The sequence below is a fragment of the Callorhinchus milii genome, unplaced genomic scaffold (genome assembly GCF_018977255.1).
Source record: "Callorhinchus milii isolate IMCB2004 unplaced genomic scaffold, IMCB_Cmil_1.0 Scaffold3, whole genome shotgun sequence".
Taxonomy (NCBI): domain Eukaryota; kingdom Metazoa; phylum Chordata; class Chondrichthyes; order Chimaeriformes; family Callorhinchidae; genus Callorhinchus; species Callorhinchus milii.
The window spans coordinates 56836833-56855531 of NW_024704744.1; the positions used below are offsets into that span (position 1 = coordinate 56836833).

Sequence of the window (18699 nt, forward strand, 5' to 3'; positions counted from 1 at the left end):
CTCAACCGTCCTGGGCTCTCCCTCAGACTCACCGGCCAGACCATAACCTTGGCATCTGGTTTGACCCCGAGTTGTCCTTCCTCCCTCACATCCAATTCCTGATCAGGACCGCCTTCTTCCAACTCCACCACATTGCCCACCTCCGATTGTACCTTACCCCAAATGCAGCTGAAACCCTCGTGCATGCGTTTGTCACCTCCCGTGCTTGGATTACTCCAACGAACTCTTCGCCGGTCACCTCCAGTTCCACCATTCACAAGATCCAGCTCATTCAGAACTCTGCTGCCCACATACTGACCTGGACCAAACTCCGTACCCACATCTCACCAGTTCTGCCCAGGCTCCATCACCGAATGGATCGACTTCCAAGATCCTCACACACGTGTTCAAATCCCTTCACTCTCTGCCACCTCCCTAACTCTCCGACCTCCTCACTCCCCAATCCATCACCCAGCTCTTCCACTCGACTGGCTCCACCTCACCATCGGAGGTCGCGCTTTCAGCCACTATACCTTGAGACTCTGGAACACTATCCCTCCGCCTTGCCCCCTCTCTCCCCTTTTTCAAGTCTCTCCTGAAAACCTTTCCCAGCTCGGAGTCAGACTCCGCCAATGTTAAGCACTCTGAGATGCTATCCTGAGTCGAAGTTGTAATTTGAGGAATCAAAGAGAAAAAAAATCCCACAATGGCAATTTTAAAAGAAGAAATGCATCAAATACAAGATTTCTGCTTCTTCCTGTGTATTATTTCTCAGGTAGCAAAAAACATTTTGATGCCTAGTAACATGAGAAAATGACCACTTCTAATTAAAAATTCTGAAGCTTTTTTTTAAAAACACAGATTAATATACTGAGCTGATGTGTGCTAACTTTCACTCTACCTCATGTTTTTTCACTAACAAAGCAACGTAACTAAACTTTGTTAAGGTAATAAAAGACGGTGTTGCAGATTTTACTTGTAATTTATGTATTTAAGGGTATTAGTGCCATAGAAAAAAAGATGAAAAATATCTAGTACCAAGCAATAATAAACTGGCAGATCAAATTTGTACTGAATGGCCTCATCCTGTTCCCATGTTTTTTCTTACCTGTTCCTTTTATCCTCATAATATTCCTCATACATTTTTCACTCTAAATCAGGATAAATATCTATTTTCTAACAAATCACTATAAGACCTTGTGAACTTATCAATTCTATTTTGTTTTTGCATTTCCCATCCTCCGGATTCCACAGATTCACATTACTGTGACCAGTTAACTTGATGAAATATACCTTTAATCTTAGCATGTAGGTTGTAATACAGGAATAGCAGGTTTAGGCATTAACTGACATGAACTTTAAATGGAATGCAACACACTGACAATAATATCCTTGCATCTGATATAATAATAATCCTTGCATTTGATATAGCGCTTTTCACGTCCTTTTCACGGAGGACGTCCCAAAGCGCTTCACAGAACACACTGTAAAGTGAATCGACTGTATATCTGGGCGAACGCGGCAGCCAATTGCGCACAGCAATGTCCCACAAACAGTCGTAGATTGAAAATGACCAATTTATTACTGTTTTGTTTTTTGGGAGGGATTATCATTAGGCGCGTGGAGTAAGGATATGTCTTCGGGACCTCTCAAAATGCTTTACAGAGTATATCACAGCAGCTCAAGATCAGCATTCTTGACTGATTCTAAGGAGCTCATTTGACTTGAAGGGAAATTACATTAAATGGAGTCATACTAAGATTCCACATTTGATCCCAGATCTGGATCGAGTTTGCGATCACAGCCGAGGCTGCAGTGAAAGTACTGCAATCCGAGCTAATGAGAGGAAAGGTGACACTTGGGAGGAGGGGTAGTGGGAGAAAAAGAGGAAATCAAAGCCAGGAGTCCTGCTCTGAACATATATATTTTATATATATATATACGCGCACACATCTGTTTGCATTTGGACACTGGGGGAGGGGAGAATCAAGTGCAATTTCCTTGATTGTCAAATAGACGCACACATTATGAATCCCCAATTAGATGAGGCATCAGAAAGCTGTGGATGCTCATGGAAACGGTGTCCTGGTACAGCCATCCCCTATAGAAAACCAGAGAAGAGTGAGTAGGTGGGGGGGGGGGGGGGGGGGGTGGAGGAGGGGGAGAACAACCTCTAAAATAAAAAAGGAACAAGTGGCGAGAGAGTCCATTTTGAAAGGAATCATTATTCAGAACAGTACCATGTAATAAGTGGGCAGGAGTAAGAGTACAAATAAGGTATTTAAGGAGGAAAAACAGGTTATAAAAACAAAACAAACTCAATCCATAAACAGCCTGACTGGAACTAAAGTTAGTGTAATTCTATTTGTACCCAAGAGCAGAGATACCCTAGATCAGCTCAGTTTAAAATCAACGGCTTTGGGAGCCACAAGAAATTTTAGTTATTGACTAAAAGACAAAATGCATTCTAAATTGTAGCTTCTCCCAAGGTCGATCATGATACTGTGCAGTGACTGCTTAGGTTCAGCACATTTATAAAATAATCCTTCAAAGGTTAACAGTTACTCTAGTTACTCATCTTTCTACATTCAGCCAAACTGGAGTGTGACAAATCAGACAAAAAATAGATTACAACCCAAAATTCAGACATCCGAGGCCTTTCAAAAAAATCTGAAAAGTGAATATATTTAATCACAATTTCTTCAATAAAATGTAAAACACAGAAGTCAATTCTTACGTACTACAAGGATTCCAAAGGAAATACATAAAACTTGTTTTTTTTTAAAGTGGAGATTTTCAATGAGAATTTGGCAGGGTTGGGAGGAAAACACCAGTTTAATTTAACTTTTATTTCTACAATTTAGATAGTAATGCTTCCAAACAATTTGAAGGGTTAAAAAGAGAGCAACTATTTAGCCCCTCCCTCCACCACCACCACATGTGAGTAGAGAAATCATCAGATTTGAAGAACGAGACTGGCTGCAGAAATGTTATCGCCTCCACCCACGGTCTGGTAAACCTCAGTACACACCAGCACCGGGGCCACGCAGATCTCATAGTCATTCTCCTCCCAGCACGAAACGGGTCGGTTCTCCTGCAGTGGAATTTTCTTACTCCCCAACTCCCTGCTCACAGAAAAAGAATCATCCATGATCAGCTTGGCTTTGCTGGTGTCAATGTGTGGAGAGCCACACACGTGGCGGTTTGCAGTAAGGGAAGCCTTGGCAGTCGCTGACATAGTGTTCTTCCAAGCAGACCCTTTGGCAACAATGATGGCTTGGAATGCAAGAGTGTGGACGTGGAGCCGAGTCAGCTTGCGCTGACCAAAAGTTACTTCCTGAGAGTTCAAGATGTGATAGAGCTCACGCATTTGGTCAAGTACACATGCCACCCTTGGGTATGGATCTGACAGCAGAGTGATGTTACCCCCTTTACCATGCTGAGAAGATTGGGGAGTTCCTGTTCATTCATTCCCAGAGAGTCGGCATAAGGAACAATGTAAGTAAAGAGGCTCTTCAGAAGGTCCTCATTGACAAATGATGCCATTTCAAAGTGGATTCCAGTTGTTCTGTCGACAGAGAGCATGAGGCTCTGGAGCGCTTTTAGCCTCTCTTCAGATTGACCTGACACCAAAAGAATTCAAGACAATCAGGTGAAAAAATATAGTAAATTGTTCTGGGATCAAATGCAGTTTAGTTTAGCTAAATGCTAAGGCCACACTGTTCAAACTCCAAAATATGCTGATCATGCTGAAGTACTACATGTAGTTCTGGATTGCGCGTTTTGTGGGTGAATATAGCAGCTAACTTGTACGGAGCAATGCCCCGCAAATAGCAATGAAGGTTCATTTACATCTACGCACTATATTGCTGTGTGGTATTTAAGATCCCTTAACACATGCTGAAAGATGCAATTTGTGCAAGCTGTTTTCTTTCCACATGCAATCAAATGCTAAAGATGTCACCAGTCAAGGATTAGGATAATTAAAAGTGGGGCTCTATTGCCTCAGTTAGTCATTAGACAGTCTTCACCACATCTCCCTTTCCAAGCATTTAGGCACCTTACAATGTTTCACATAGTTTCATAGAAGTTGTCAACACAAGTCAGACTCAAATAACCAATACAGACAGTAAATTATAGGCACTTTGCTTTTTTTGAACAAGGTGGCACTTTGGTTCTCTGCATTTTCCAGCCCAACAGCGCAGTTGGTCCCACCAAAATCACTCACTCCTGTCACGGTCTGGTACTTTGAAAAAAGCGTTAAACACAGCCCACCAACAACCAACATCACAAGGAAGTGAAGAAAGCACAAAATATTGCAGATGCTGGAAATCTGAAATCAAAAACATAAGTCGCTGGGAACAAACACTCAGCAGGTCAGGCAGCATCTATGGACAAAGGAAAGTGAGTCAACGTTTCGGTCCCATGACCCTTCGTCAGAACTTCGTCAGAACCTTGTCCAGTTCTGATAAAGGATCGTGGACCCGAAACATTGACTCCATAGATGCTGCCTGACCCGCTGAGTGTTCCCAACGACTTATGTTTTTGTTTACAAGAAAGTGAATCCAGTATTACAAACTACTCGGTTGGATTTTCTACAAGTAGGACTCAAGTCAGCATCTATTGAACGCAGGCCTGTTCTGGAATGGCATGTACAATGTAGGCAGACTTCCTATCTTGTGATGGTACCGTTCCACTTAGACATACAAAAAGCTTAGATCATCCACTCAAACACTCTTCCCATGTACATTCCCTGTGCAGCACAGTAGCAGCCAGCATATTTCTAGGCTCCAGAACTCTACTTTTAAGTTTTTCTCCTTCCGTCCAGATATGCAGAGAGCTGCAAATGCCATCTGCAAGAACTAAGTATAGGGGAAAAGTTACAGGAAAATCTATATTTCAGCAATCTACTGAGATCGAACTCTGAACCAATATGCAACTTGTTAACATTTAGTGTGAAAATACTACAGTGCTGGGAGCCATTCACTTCTCTTGTTTGGAACTAAAACAAATCCTTGACAGGGACAATAAAAATAATGTGGAATTTTGAAAACCTAAGTATCGTTTAAAACCCAGTGTAAAGCCACCACGTGCAAATGAATTCATGCACTCCTTACTTTAAAATGAACTGGACAGGTTTAGTAGTACAATCTGATCTTGCAATTTCACCACATGTTCAGTAAGTACAGTCTCAGTCTGTAATTATCACAATTGCATCTTCAGAAACCATAACAATGAATTGTTTGAAGATTTACTCTCCGGGGTTAAATATACATGTAAAAATGAACAGGTTGCAATCACAATAACAATTTACATCTACACAGCACCTTTCAAATAGGAGAACATCTCAAAACACTTTGCAAAGACTGAGAGGAAACCTGAGCTTGGAATGATGCAGAGGCAAAAGGCGTAGTCAAAAAGATGAATTTTGAAAAGGCAGGGGGAAGAAACAAGGCGGAAGAATTTCACTTCCCTAGAGGAAGAGGTGGGAGAAAGATAATGACTCAGAACACCACTGTTGGGGCCCAGGTGGAAATCCTGAAAAGTAAATGCTATTGTCATAAGAAAAGGATCCAATGATAGATGTTCCTTGTATGTACTTTCTTTCTGCATAAGACAGTTACAACACACTGCTAAATAATAATAATCCTTGCATTTGATGTAGCACTTTTCACGTCGGGAGGACGTCCCAAAGCGCTTCACAGAACACACTGTAAAGTGAATTGACTGTATATTTGTGGGCGAACGCGGCAGCCAATTGCGCACAGCAATGTCCCACAAACAGTCATAGATTGAAAATGACCAATTTATTATTGTTTTTGGTTTTGGAGGGATTATTATTAGGCGTGTGGAGTAAGGAAACTTGCCCAAGGTTTCGCCCTGCCTGGAATTGAACTCAGGTCTCTCGTTTGCAAAGCGAATGCTCTAACCACTGAGCTACAGGACTCCGTATCTAAAGTATCAACATTGTTGTTTTTTTCCAAAATACATCGTTTCTCCCAGCCTTCTCCAACCAATGCTGTGGTTGAGAGCTATACCCTGCTTACATTGCTCTAGCGCAGCATGCAAAAGCTTGACTTGGGTTCTCCAACCCAAGACAGCAGCCTATGAGAGCTCTGCCAAGATCAGAAAAATCAGTCAGACTCTGAATCCACAGCCATGGTTTCTCCCCATTTACTACCAAACGCAAGGATTTCCTCATTCTTTGTATGAAGTTCAATTTCCATAGACTAATAAACATCCAATATGAGAGGAAGTCAATTTAGAAAACTATGTTCCCACCCCTTTAAGGGATTCACAATATCCCCAAACCATTTTGGCCAGATACTCTTCCCTAACCCAAAAGCCAGAGGACAAATTGATTCTTCATAAGTACTGTGATCATATAGATAATTGTGAGATCATTTAGTCTTAAATTAAGATTAAGACTTGAACACAGAGCTGTATTTTGCACTCACCTTGTTTAAAGGGAAAATTGTCCATCATCTGAAGGCCACTAACTACTAGAAGCGCTGGGTTAAATTCAAGGAGCTGTGCCTCAAAGTCCTCCAGTGATTCTAACATAGGGTTGGAGGAGTCACTGTGGAGTATGAATCTATGGAAACCAACAATTATTTTCAGAAATTAATTGGTCAAGCACATCTAAAATGAATGCACGTAGAAGCACAATACCAACACTACACCACAACTCTAATAAAACATTGGTTCAACTCAAGAAACAATTTGCTACTTGAATTAATTGTCATCTGTCATCCTTTGCTGCCACACTCTACAGAACTGAAAGGCAGTAGCTGAAACTCACACATCGGATAGCTATCCAACCAGAGCCAACTAACAACATTTTGGAATAATGTTAATTCAGGCTTAATTTGGAAGCCGTTTATCTGTAGTCTTTCGTAAAGAAAATTGTAGAAAACTGGCTTCCAAATTAAGATTAAATCTGCATATGTTATAACGTTTTACATGGTGTTTAATTTCAAGGCTTTAGGGCTCCTTTTATTAGATATTCTGGGTGTCTGGTCCTTTCATTGTTCTGAAGGAATTCATACACGCACCACTCATGTTGCAGAATTCAAATAAAGGATATATTTGGATGGCATACTGATATAATAATTTTACTGAATACAAAAATGTTTAAGTATATAACTGGCATAAATAGTAACAAGCACTAACAATCCTGTAGCTCAGCGGTTAGAGCACTCGCCTCGCAAGCAAGAGACCTGGATTTGATTCCCGGCGGGGCAAAATGTTGTGTAAGTTTTCTTACCCCACATGCCTCTGTTTACCTAGCAGTAAGTTGTTAGTCAATTGGCGGCTCGCTTTTCCAGGGTTAATAATTCCTTTAAAAAAACCTAATAATTGGTCACTCAATCCACGACTGTTTGTGGGACACTGCTGTGCGCAATAGGCTGCCGCATTTTGGCCACAAAATATACAGTCAATTCACTTTACAGTATATTCTGTGAACCGCTTTAAGACGCCTCAAAGACATGATAAGGCGCTATATCAAATGCAATATTGTTATTATCATCCTGCTGAGGGAGGGGGATAGGGAGATAATCATGGTCTCCTTGGAACTGAACTGGCAAGTGAATATCAGAAAAGGCAATCCTTTGTGGCAATCTCAGTGGTGCGCATCCTGAGCCAAAGCTATGCAGTTTTAGCTGGTTGAACTGCAGCAGTATCTCAACACACTCTTGAGGGTCCACAAGCTTCAGCCAATACTCTCCAGAATTAGGTAAGTAGGATGTGTCCCACCAGGTGGCATACATATATGAAAATGGGTCTGGTTTGGATACTCTTAAGCATGTTACTGCATACATCAAACTCCTGGCTGACCAAACATAACCATCTGTAATTTCATTCAGCTACGCCTTTGCTGCTTTTGAACGACAGATCTGTTAAGTTGTAATGTACAGAATCTGCCTCCGATTTACATTCAATTTTCATATTTGGAATGTCTTTTGCATTACAAACCTGTTGGCTCTTTGAGACATCAGCTCACCCCATTTGGACCCACTTGAATATTCTAGAATCAAGTGAATATCCATCTCATCTACTGCCTTGCTCGTAACTAAAAGAGGGGGAAAAAGATTTAAAATAAGCTTCTGGTCAGGATTGTGAAAGGTATATGCTTTATCACATGAAACTATTTTTGCTCAATTGTTGCCTTGAATACAAATCTAAACAATAAAAAAATTTCAAAAATGCTTATAGTTTTATTAAGATTATTAATATTGTCAAACTCAGCATTTTATTTTCTCTATTTTCTGCTTGATGAGGTAAACAACCACCCTGCTCCAAAGAACTGTACGTGACAATCCTGTTTCTACTCGGAGATGTACAAGAGCGGCTCACTCTCCAATTTCTCTCCCTTGCTAAGTAGAAGTGCCTCCTCTCCTGCTCTGCACTACATCTGCTCTCGACAGTACACTCAATATTGGGAACTGTGCATTCACTGGAGGCATTGTCTGGTATTGATCAATGCTGTTTATATGTTCAATATCTCAGCTATTTCAAGCTTCCCGTCACCCCCAATCCAACCATGGTATACACTGATAGTAAATATTCAGGTTCCAAAGATGGCATTTTTTTCAAACAGAAAAGGCACATAAACATAATGTGTCGTGAATCGAAGGAAAACGTGTCAGTGCTTGACAAGTACAAGTCAAACATGGTTTTCTTTGTACAAACCAGTCACATGTTCCTGAAGGACGTCAACAAGGTCAGAGGTTAGACGGCTCCCCATGAGCACCTCACAGCCTTCTATTGCAAGGCGATTTGCCATGACTGGCGCATTTCCACCCAGTGACCATCGCACTCGCGGAAGACTTTGTGTGGCTTTCACCAACTGACGAAATAGCGTGATGTTTGAAACAAAACGTCTGAAAACAAGCATATCAATTTGGTCATTAATCATAACTCACAGGATTTGAACAGTGGTAAAATAACTCAGTAATACACGCATACAATAACTATACAAGGCTTTTCATTTGCAGTATTATTGAATGTAAAAAATGTTTGCTAACTTGACACCCACTGAGCTCAGTCAGAATACATGGAAAGCTGAGAGGATACTATTCGATTACACAATGACTGCTTTTCCCCAGAAAGAGGAAACTGAAAACTGCAATGTGTAATCTTTTCTGCGTGGTCACTGAAACTTTAATACAGTATCTGGCAAGACTCCTATGTCTAGCAGTAACAGATTGAATTCATATTAGTAGAAACACAGATATTAGACCAGAGTGGATGCTAATACAACTCTATACAGAAATTCAATTCCTTCACACCAACATTCTGAACAACTCATCCAATCCAGATCATCTCATTATAATAAATAAAATACAAATAAAAAAAGGTTAAATCTTTGTATCTATTTGTTTTTTTAATTAAAGAGTCACAATGACACACATGTAGCTGTATTTATTCAGATCAATCCTCAAATAGATATCTGTGTCTAATGTTAAGGAACTCATTAACATTTTGTTAAACCTGATTAAAGGGAACTAAAGTGCTCTTTCATTACAAGAGAGGTAGATTTCAATTCACTCCATATTGAAAGTCACAGAGCAAAACCACCACAATAATAATAACTACAACTGATATAGCATCTTATCACATCATTTTCACAGGATACAATGAAAGTCGCGTGACTGTGTGTATTTTGTGGGCGAACAATTCCACACATTGAGGCAACCTCACTCAGAGAAGCCATGCATACAAGTAGTTTTCAAATGTTCCATTTTAAATTGTGCTTTAAACTTATTTTAGTGAGTTAGTTAATACTATAGTATTGCATTCCAATGGGAGGTCAGATAACTCAGAGATCATGGATCAAATCAGATTGGACAGTATGGCTTAACTACCCTTACCGTGATTTTAAATCTAACATTTCAAAATGAACTAATGTATATTAAAAATGATATCTAAATAAAACAAACAAATTAGTCTCCTTTACAATTATAGGAGTAGGTGATTTCTAAACCTAATGCAACTGTTTAATCTAACACTGTACTTAGAAGTTATTGCAGCTCCATTGAGCCTCATTACTATTCCAACAAAATGGAATACCTCAGGGCACACACTATCTTTATGAATTATGACTCCCAATTATCAAAATACTTTAAAAAATAATCAAACTAAAATATACATCTCTGTCCAAGCCAAGGTATAGTTTTAACGAGTTCACTCAATTCACATCATTTCCTTACTCTGATGCAGCTCCAGGACGAAAGAAGTATGCAAAGCTTTCAGCCAGATGTTCCTCTGTCTTAATGTCATTGTGGTGGATGGGTTTGTTACTGGGTCTGACGCCAGCTTTGTTTAACAAAGCAACTCCATCTGCAACAATGTCGAGGCAGCCACCAAATCCTGCAATGTGTAATTATTATGAATATAGGTGGGTTTGAGGAACAAAAATAAGAGGTTAGATATTGCTGGAATAAACATATTTGATTAACTTGCATGCAATTCTGTGAACTATATTTCAACTACAGTATGCCCTTCTCTCAAAGCTAGAGATAACTATTCAAAACGCAGGTGGTTGCTACCACTAATTTGCTTACATTTCTTCCAACCAACTCTTTGAATTAAAATTTACATCTATAAAACAAAGACCAGGAAAGGAAGCGAAACAATTTTACGGAAATTTCTCCTAGTATCCTGAACAACAATCCCCTAATAAAATTGGTTACTCACACCGTGGCTTGTGGGTTATTGCTGTGCGCAATGCTGTGAATACAGATCACTCATTCCTGTGGCTACCACATTCGCCCACAAAACAATCACTTGTGAAGGACTTTAAGACATCGTTAACCTCGTGTCTGACACTTGCGGAAATCTATCCTCATACTTAAGTGTATCCAAATTAAACAGAGCTCCGTGCATCCCACCAATAAATGGAAATTCCAGATAGATTGTCGGAATAATCACTCTCTCCCTGGAGGGACACATTCTGCTTACCTAATTCCAGAAAGTATTGGCTCCAGGTTAGCAACAGCCAAGGCTTGGGGTCCCCAGAGTGTTCATTGGGTACTGCTGGTGTCTAACCAATTAAAACCGCATAATAATCCTTGCATTTGACATAGCGCTTTATCATATCTTCAAGACATCCAAAGCGTTTCACAGGGTATAGCTTGCCATTGAGTACAGTGCCCAGCAAGGTTTCCCGCTGCTTGTCCAGCTAGAACCACGCTACCCATTAGGGCTTTGGCTTGCAAGGTCAACGGGAGCCGAGTGGGAAAAGTCCCTGCCCCCTGTGACTGGTCTGGCCTTCCAAATCCTACCAATGAGGCTGTGCTGTCATCAGCAGTGCTCTGGAATAGTGCGGACCCGCTTAGCTCAGGAACTGGATTACCGAGATCGTCACTGAGTATTGGCTCGATTCTGACATTCCTTTGCAAAACATGTCACCTTGGAGCCAGTTCAAGGAGATCCCAACGTAAAAGACATATTACTAAATGTATAGCTCATCATCATTATTATCTTACGAATGGGGAATCAAGTTTGGATTGGGATCTAAAAGACCTCCCCTTTAAGATAAGTAACAATGTAGCCGAAATTTCCCTTTCGGAAAGACTGTGGACTCCTTTTTCCTTTTAATCCTGCATAATTCCAACACCTCACCAAAGCTGCTATTCTTCATGCATTCATTTTCGAGTGAGTCATAACACTCTGTGTGTGTGTGTGTGTGTGTGTGTGTGGGGGGGGGGGGTGGGGGAGAATTCTAGAGGTGGGTAAGCATCACAGCCTGGAGTAGTCTACACATGTGCATAACAGCAGGAGGTCACTTTGCTGGTTATCAAAAGTAGGAATCGCGCTGTTTTTCTTCTTCCCTAACCCCGCTGCCGGCAACCAATTGTAACAGCTCTACCCGTGCCCTGCCTGAGATCAGCTAACTCAGCACAGACTGGAGAACCCACCTAAATCATTCCAAGTCTGTATGGATCCAGCTACTCACTGAACGGGCTTGCTCGAACATCAGGGGACCAAAGTGATAACCTTCAATGGCAATTATATTCATAACTCACAACCGTTTCTTTTCTTAAGAGCTTATAAATCCCCCTTTCTCACAAAATAGTGGAGTCCTGTGGCCCAGTGGTTAGAGCACTCGCTCGCAAGCGAGGGACCCGGGTTCGATTCCCGCAGGGCGAAATGTTGGGCAAGTTTCCTTACTCCACAGCGCCTTGGGACGTCCTCCCGACGTGAAAGGCGCTCTATAAATGGAATCTTGTTGTTGTTGTTGTTGTTGTGTCTCTGTTTACCAGCGGTAAGTAGGAACCCGGTTGTTAGTCGATGGGCGGATCGCTTTTCAGGTAACAATTCCTTCAAAGCAATAATAATTTGGTCACTCAATCCACGACTGTTTGTGGGGACGCTGCTGTGCGCAATTGGCTGCCGCGTTTTGCCCACAAATATACAGTCAATTCACTTTACAGTATATTCTCTGAAGTGCTTTGAGACGTCCTCCCCCACTCGCACAAACCCACCCCACCGCCCCCACACGCATAAAGCTACTCACTCATCACCATCCACGTCGACACCCCCCCCCCCACCCCGAGTCTCCCCCACCCCGAGTCTCCCCCCCCCCCCCCCCCGGCCCTGAGTCTCCCCCCACCCCGAGTCCCCCCCAGCCCCGAGTCCCCCCCCCCCCGGCCCCGAGTCCCCACCCCGGCCCCGAGTCCCCCACCCCGGCCCCGAGTCTCCCCCCCCGGCCCCGAGTCCCCCACCCCGGCCCGAGTCTCCCCCACCCCGAGTCTCCCCCCGGCCCCGAGTCCCCCACCCCGGCCCCGAGTCTCCCCCACCCCGAGTCTCCCCCCGGCCCCGAGTCCCCCCCGGCCCCGGGCCCCCCCCTCCCCGTCCCGCCCCAACCCACATCTTGCTCCGCCCCAAACGTCTCGCCCCATCCCCGCATCTCCCCCCCCATCTGCCCCGATGCTCACCGACTGCGACTCGGGGCCGCTGCTCCAGATCCACTTTGCTCTCGGCTTTGAGCAGCGATGACAAGACGGTCTCCAGCCGCCCATCCAGCTCGTCCTGCACCTGCTGCCGGTACCAGTAAGCCGCCAGGACCACGAGCAGCGAGAAAGCCGCCCCGAACCTCAGGCCCGGAGCCATGGCTGTGGACCCCTGGACTCGGCGGTCACCGGGCAACGTGGAAGCTGCTGTTACCCGGAAACCTGGAGCCGCCGCCGCCGCCTCCCCCGGGAGCCGGTGAGGGACGAAACGCGGTGGGATCAGGGGCCTAACTCGGCCGTGACCGGGACCATCGCTTCCCGGTGCCGCGGGTCGGGTTTTTTTTTTTCCTCCTCCTTTTTGAGGGATAACCCGGCGGCCGCCGCTGCCTCAGCCACAGCCACAGCCCCCCGGACATATGTGTCGCTCTCCGGGAGGAGCAGGGGGCGGGCCCACCGCGCCTGAGCGACACGCAAGTCGAACCAATCGGCTGAGGGCGACTGGCCTGCTCGCCAATCGGGTGCGGCGCCTGGGGCGGGACTTCCCGCGCCACGGGTTTGGTTGAGCGGCGGGTTTTAGCGAGCGAGTTAGTTGGCCGCGAGGCTCACCTGGCGGACAAAGGGCAACAAAGAGCGGCGCCTGCGCACTGCCACTGCCTGACAGCCACCTGAGCAGCCACAGGGCTCAGCACTGAGGGGGTCAGGCAAACAACCTGTGACTGGCCTCACCTCCCTCCAGCTGCTGGGACCATCACTGCGGGAAGGGATGCGTGACCGAGATGTGGACAGGAAGATGATGATGATGATGATGATGATCAGGGCAGGCCCCTGCCGGGCAGGGATTGTAATTGTGTTGAATTTTTTTTTATATTGACTGCACAGATGCAGATTAAATTTGTTGTGCATATAAATATAATCCAAGCAGTTTCCTGATGAAAGTAGAACTGTCACATCTATTCCTGGTTTAAGTCGGCAATGAATATTGTTTTGCATAACAGTATATAAGCAATAGGTATTGTTCATTCAGGAGCAGTGCACACAAAGTTTGTGATTGAAAAAGGGATCTAGATTCTGATTTCTAAAAGTGAGGTATAAATTGATGCTGACATTTTAAAATGAGTTTAACCCAACCCTCACAAGTACTATTGTTGTAAAGTTTAATTTGTATTTTTCAGTACAAAGGCCCGTACTTCTGCATCAATCATTCTGCGAGGAGCAAATGATTTCATGTGTGATGAGATGGAGCGCTCCCTACATGATGCACTCTGTGTTGTGAAGAGAGTGCTTGAGTCCAAGTCTTTAGTTCCAGGAGGTGGGGCTGTGGAAGCTGCACTCTCCATCTACCTGGAAAACTATGCAACTAGTTTGGTATGGGTTTAATTGTATTTCAAGATTATTGGGGGAGGGCACTTTTACCGTATGCTTTGAGCTGATTAACCAGGGATTACTGTCCCTATTAATTTGCAGTATTAAAAATTATTTTAAGAAAATAAGTTAAAAGTACTTCATGTATTTAACTGTTGGTTGTCTTTTTGTTTAGGGATCACGTGAACAACTTGCCATTGCAGAATTTGCCCGGGCCATGTTGATTATTCCTAGACTCTGGCAGTGAATGCTGCTCAGGATTCTACAGACCTTGTTGCAAAGTTGCGTGCATTCCACAACGAAGCTCAGGTCAATCCTGATCGCAAAACTTTGAAATGGTAAAAATTTTATTGTACTGTGGTCTGCAAAAGATTGTGACTTGAGACCCATTGTTGTCTGAATCAGCGATGAAACTAAATTTGAACATTGTTGCAATTCATGAGCAATCATTGATTTTTGGTGACCTGGTGCCCCAGATAGCAGTAAAGTGCAAAATTGATTTTCTCCATCTTGTTAAAGTAACTTTTACGGCTGAGTTGTCAGAATTCAATCGGAAATTATGAAGGTTTTACAATATTGTAGTGACTGGCTATTAAAACAGTGTTAATCAAATTCACATTTTGTTTGTGCAGGATTGGTCTTGATTTATTGAATAGGAAGCCAAGGGACAACAAACAAGCTGGTGTCTTTGAGCCTACTATGGTTAAAGTCAAGAGTCTGAAGTTTGCAACAGAAGCTGCTATAACCATCCTGCGAATTGATGATCTCATCAAACTTTACCCAGATGAAAAGCAAGACAAAGGAGTTACCAAGATGCAGTTCAAAGTGGAGAGCTTAATGGCTGAAGCACCTGAGTTCTAAAATCAGCTATTATAATTTATGTTTAACTCTTGGCATCCATCAGGTGCTTCTTGTACTTCTGTTCTAGATTGAGCAGCTTGTCATACTTGTCTGAAATTCAGTGCCACTTGTTTAGTGCTCTGTTTAATTTACTATGCTTTTTTGTTTTATTGTGCTTTGTTCACATATACAGTATTTTTTTTTTTTTTATTTATACTATATCTCGATCTTTTTTTTTAGTGCTATTTGGCCAAACCGGATTTAAAAGACCTCTTACTTTGTTACCTATAGTCAACTCTTTCAAGTTATTTGTGCAAAATTATTTCCTGTACATTGACAGTTGTGCTTCAAGCTCCTTCGGAAATAAAATGTGACAGTTGTCAAGTGATCAGCCCATCTATGTAGGGACCTTAATTTCATGAATAAACGTTGATGTTGTGCTTCTGGTCTTTTCAAATCTAATTAATTGTGTATGTTATTTCATTGTGGACATGATTTCTCCCTCACACAAATTCACTGGGGAAAACATTAATTAAAAATACTACTGGGGAAGGATGTAATAAGGCACTATATCAAATACAAGGATGATTATTATCTCCCCAAATAAGTAACCTCTCTGATTCTTGGTTGCTGATCTTACCATGGGGAATGATAAAACGCTCAAAAGTATTAGGGCAGCATTTGTAAATCAATTAAAGCAAAATTAAAATACAATGAATGTTCCCCTGCTTTCTCACATGTATTCAACCATCTTGCCCTTCTATAAATACTGGCACTTGATGTAATTTGAGAGTCAGTTTACAAGATTCAGCAATGGTACATTGAGCAATTTATTTCATAAAGAAAAAATGGTCAATCTGAATTGAGAGATAATAGGAAGGAGTTATAATAAAAGTTGGATTCCATAAGAATATTACTATGATTTCAAACTTCAGTACTTTTAATCAAATATTTAAAAGTTACACTAATTTTCAGAACCATTTTATGTGGACTGAAGTTTTGAATAGTTTTAAAACCTACCTACTTTACACATTCATTATAAAAACAAAATGCACCTACATTTCATTGGAATCAGGCTGTAACCTAAAATAAAAGCTCAATTTTATCCAGTCAGTAGCTTAGCTGCAGAGTATCTTCAGTTCTTGTAGTAAAATTTAGGTGTAATTTATTGCCTTTCAACACACATAGCTATTCCCATTCCACCTCCTATACACAAAGAAGCAATGCCACGCTTTTTTCCTGTTCTCTCCAGTGCGTAGAGAAGTGTAACCAGAATGCGGCACCCAGACATTCCCAGAGGGTGACCTAAAGCAATAGCACCACCTTGGATGTTTACCTAGAAAGACAAACACAAAAAATGCATTTTTTTTAAAAAAGAGGGAAAACCTTTTCCCTAATTTTCTCCTTACTCCACTGGCCTGCTTCAGGTCCCCTGCCTATCCTACCATCAGCAGTCAGGCTTTCAGCCTATCTGCTCTCACTTTGTGGAACTCCAACGAGAGCCCTATCACCTCAACTCTCCCTTACCTCCTTCAAGGTCCTCAAAACCTTCCTCTGACCGGTCATCTTCCTGGCCCCCATCCCTCCCGAATCCAACTTGGGACATCCTCCCGACATGAAAGGCGCTTTATAAATGCAATTTCTTGTTTTATTACATCCCACATTGACCCATTGGGTGAATCAGGAAGTAAAAAGGATCAATTGCATTTAGTTGTAGTGCCAATTTTTATATCTACATTTCTCACCTTCTCTGGGTTTATACCCAGTTCCTTGACAACAGCTACAGACTGTGATGCAAAAGCTTCATTGATTTCGAAGAGATCAACTTCATCCAGCGTCCAGCCGGCTTTTTCTACCTAGAATAAATAGTAAATCTAAGTCATTACCCTTGAATCTGAAGATGATGGAATGCACAGTGGGTGAATCATTGGTTGAAAAGGAAACAATCTACTTGACCCTACTTCAGGGGGACACAATTTGACCGCTCCTCAGGCAATGATATCAGCCATGTGAGGAGTGACCGAGCAGACCTTTTCCAAATGGGAAAGGGAGATACCTGGAGTTGAGCCATGACCCCAGTCTCGTCTCCTGCAGGTGCTTAAAAAACAATAGCAGAGTCCTGGGGGCAGAATAGCTGCCAATTCTCTCACTTGCAGGATAGCCCATTCCCAAAACAGGAAACACCATATAAAAGTAGAGTTGTGCTAATAAATGAACATGTCTGAGTCTGGTTAAGGCTCTATGCTGTGAAGAGGTATAAGTATTAACAATATTCTTGTATTACTTACGGCCTTCCTTATTGCTGCTATAGGCCCGACTCCCATAATGGCAGGATCCAAACCAGCCTCGGCCCAGGATACAATCTGAGCCAAAGGTTTCAGGCATTTCTTGTCAGCTTCTGATTTCTTCATCAGAATCACAGCTGCGGCCCCGTCATTTATTCCTGCAGAACAGCAAACAGAGTGTGTTGTCAGTAAAGTTACTGCCTTCTTTTCAACGACTTTATAAGCAAATTACAAAAGTGATTCTTTCTGCTGACCTGAAGCATTAGCAGCAGTGACAGTGCCAGATACGCCCTTTGCAAAAGCCGGCTTTAGTTTAGACATGGCTTCGAAGGTGCTTCCGTGACGGGGAAACTCATCAGTTGACACCTCGATAGGCCCTGAAGAGAGAGAGAGAGAGGATGATGTTAGATTATTAAGGCTCCTAATTAAAATGTAGCACTTCGAGGCTACACAATAGTACCAAATAAAATTTTAATTTCATTATAAGTGTTATACATTTAAAAACAAGTGTGGCACATATGTTAGTCGAAGTGAATAATGTTGGCCTCTGTCTGGTTGAGTGCCAAATAGTTTGGAAGACCTCTTGCAAGCCCATAGGGTTTAGGGCAGACTGGATGACATAAGATCACAAAAGAGGTTTGGATAAATAAAACCTTTCGGCCTATTCAATCTGAGCCTTCCAGAATATCCATGCTATCATCTCTCATTACCGCATAGTTTTTTTTAAAAAAGTGTCCAGCAACCTAGCTTCTGCCATCCCTCCTGGTAATCTACTGCAGTTGCAGCAACGTGTAAAGAAACACTTCTTGTTGTGTGTCCTAAATAATGTCCTTTACAACTCTGAAACTGTACCTTGTTTTCTGCTGGCCTGGTGTATCTGAATATATTATTGTAGGTTTACTTTCTCAATCTCATTCAGCATCTTATATACCTCTATAGAGGTCCCCTCTATGACATTTGTTTTGAGGCTTGAAAAAGCTTAGAATATGCAACTTTCTGAAACCTTCTCCTACACGCACTCACACGTGCTAGGAGTACAGCACATACCTCTCCTGGAAGGGACGGAGACAGGAACAATTTCTTTTTCAAAATAGCCAGCTTTCTGTGCTGCCTCAGTTCGGTTCTGGGACTGTACAGCAAACTTGTCCTGCTCCTCTCGACTCACATGCCACTGCATCGCCACGTTCTCAGCTGCATCGAGAGGACGAGAAAAGTAATTCGCGAAACGTTCTGTAGCTTCAAACCTTTATATAAATATGTGCATGGCCAGAGAC

The 18699-nt window shown here is 42.5% G+C and overlaps 2 protein-coding genes and 1 long non-coding RNA gene across 4 annotated transcripts; 1 reads left to right on the forward strand and 2 right to left on the reverse strand.

The window, feature by feature from the left end:
• Positions 1 to 2122: 2122 nt before the first annotated feature.
• Positions 2123 to 13128, reverse strand: LOC121848559 (ADP-dependent glucokinase-like). Its single transcript, XM_042333246.1, is given in 7 exon segments — positions 2123 to 3405; positions 3408 to 3602; positions 6438 to 6574; positions 7957 to 8053; positions 8674 to 8864; positions 10194 to 10353; positions 12924 to 13128. Coding segments are annotated over 7 exon segments (1425 nt in total). The 5' UTR covers positions 13099 to 13128; the 3' UTR covers positions 2123 to 2935.
• A 635-nt stretch (positions 13129 to 13763) lies between these two features.
• On the forward strand, positions 13764 to 15294 carry LOC121848561. Of its 2 annotated transcripts, none has more exons than XR_006084934.1 (4): positions 13764 to 13779; positions 14111 to 14303; positions 14476 to 14638; positions 14933 to 15294. It is a non-coding gene; the product is annotated as an uncharacterized LOC121848561 (long non-coding RNA). The 2 variants fall into 2 exon arrangements; XR_006084933.1 differs by lacking the exon at positions 13764 to 13779 and adding an exon at positions 14009 to 14024.
• A 763-nt stretch (positions 15295 to 16057) lies between these two features.
• On the reverse strand, positions 16058 to 18671 carry acat2 (acetyl-CoA acetyltransferase 2; the record flags this gene model as incomplete). The annotated part of the gene is made up of 5 exons (XM_042333247.1): positions 16058 to 16476; positions 16886 to 16996; positions 17429 to 17583; positions 17680 to 17802; positions 18473 to 18671. Coding segments are annotated over 5 exons (759 nt in total), but the record flags the coding sequence as incomplete, so codon positions are not given.
• Positions 18672 to 18699: the final 28 nt, after the last annotated feature.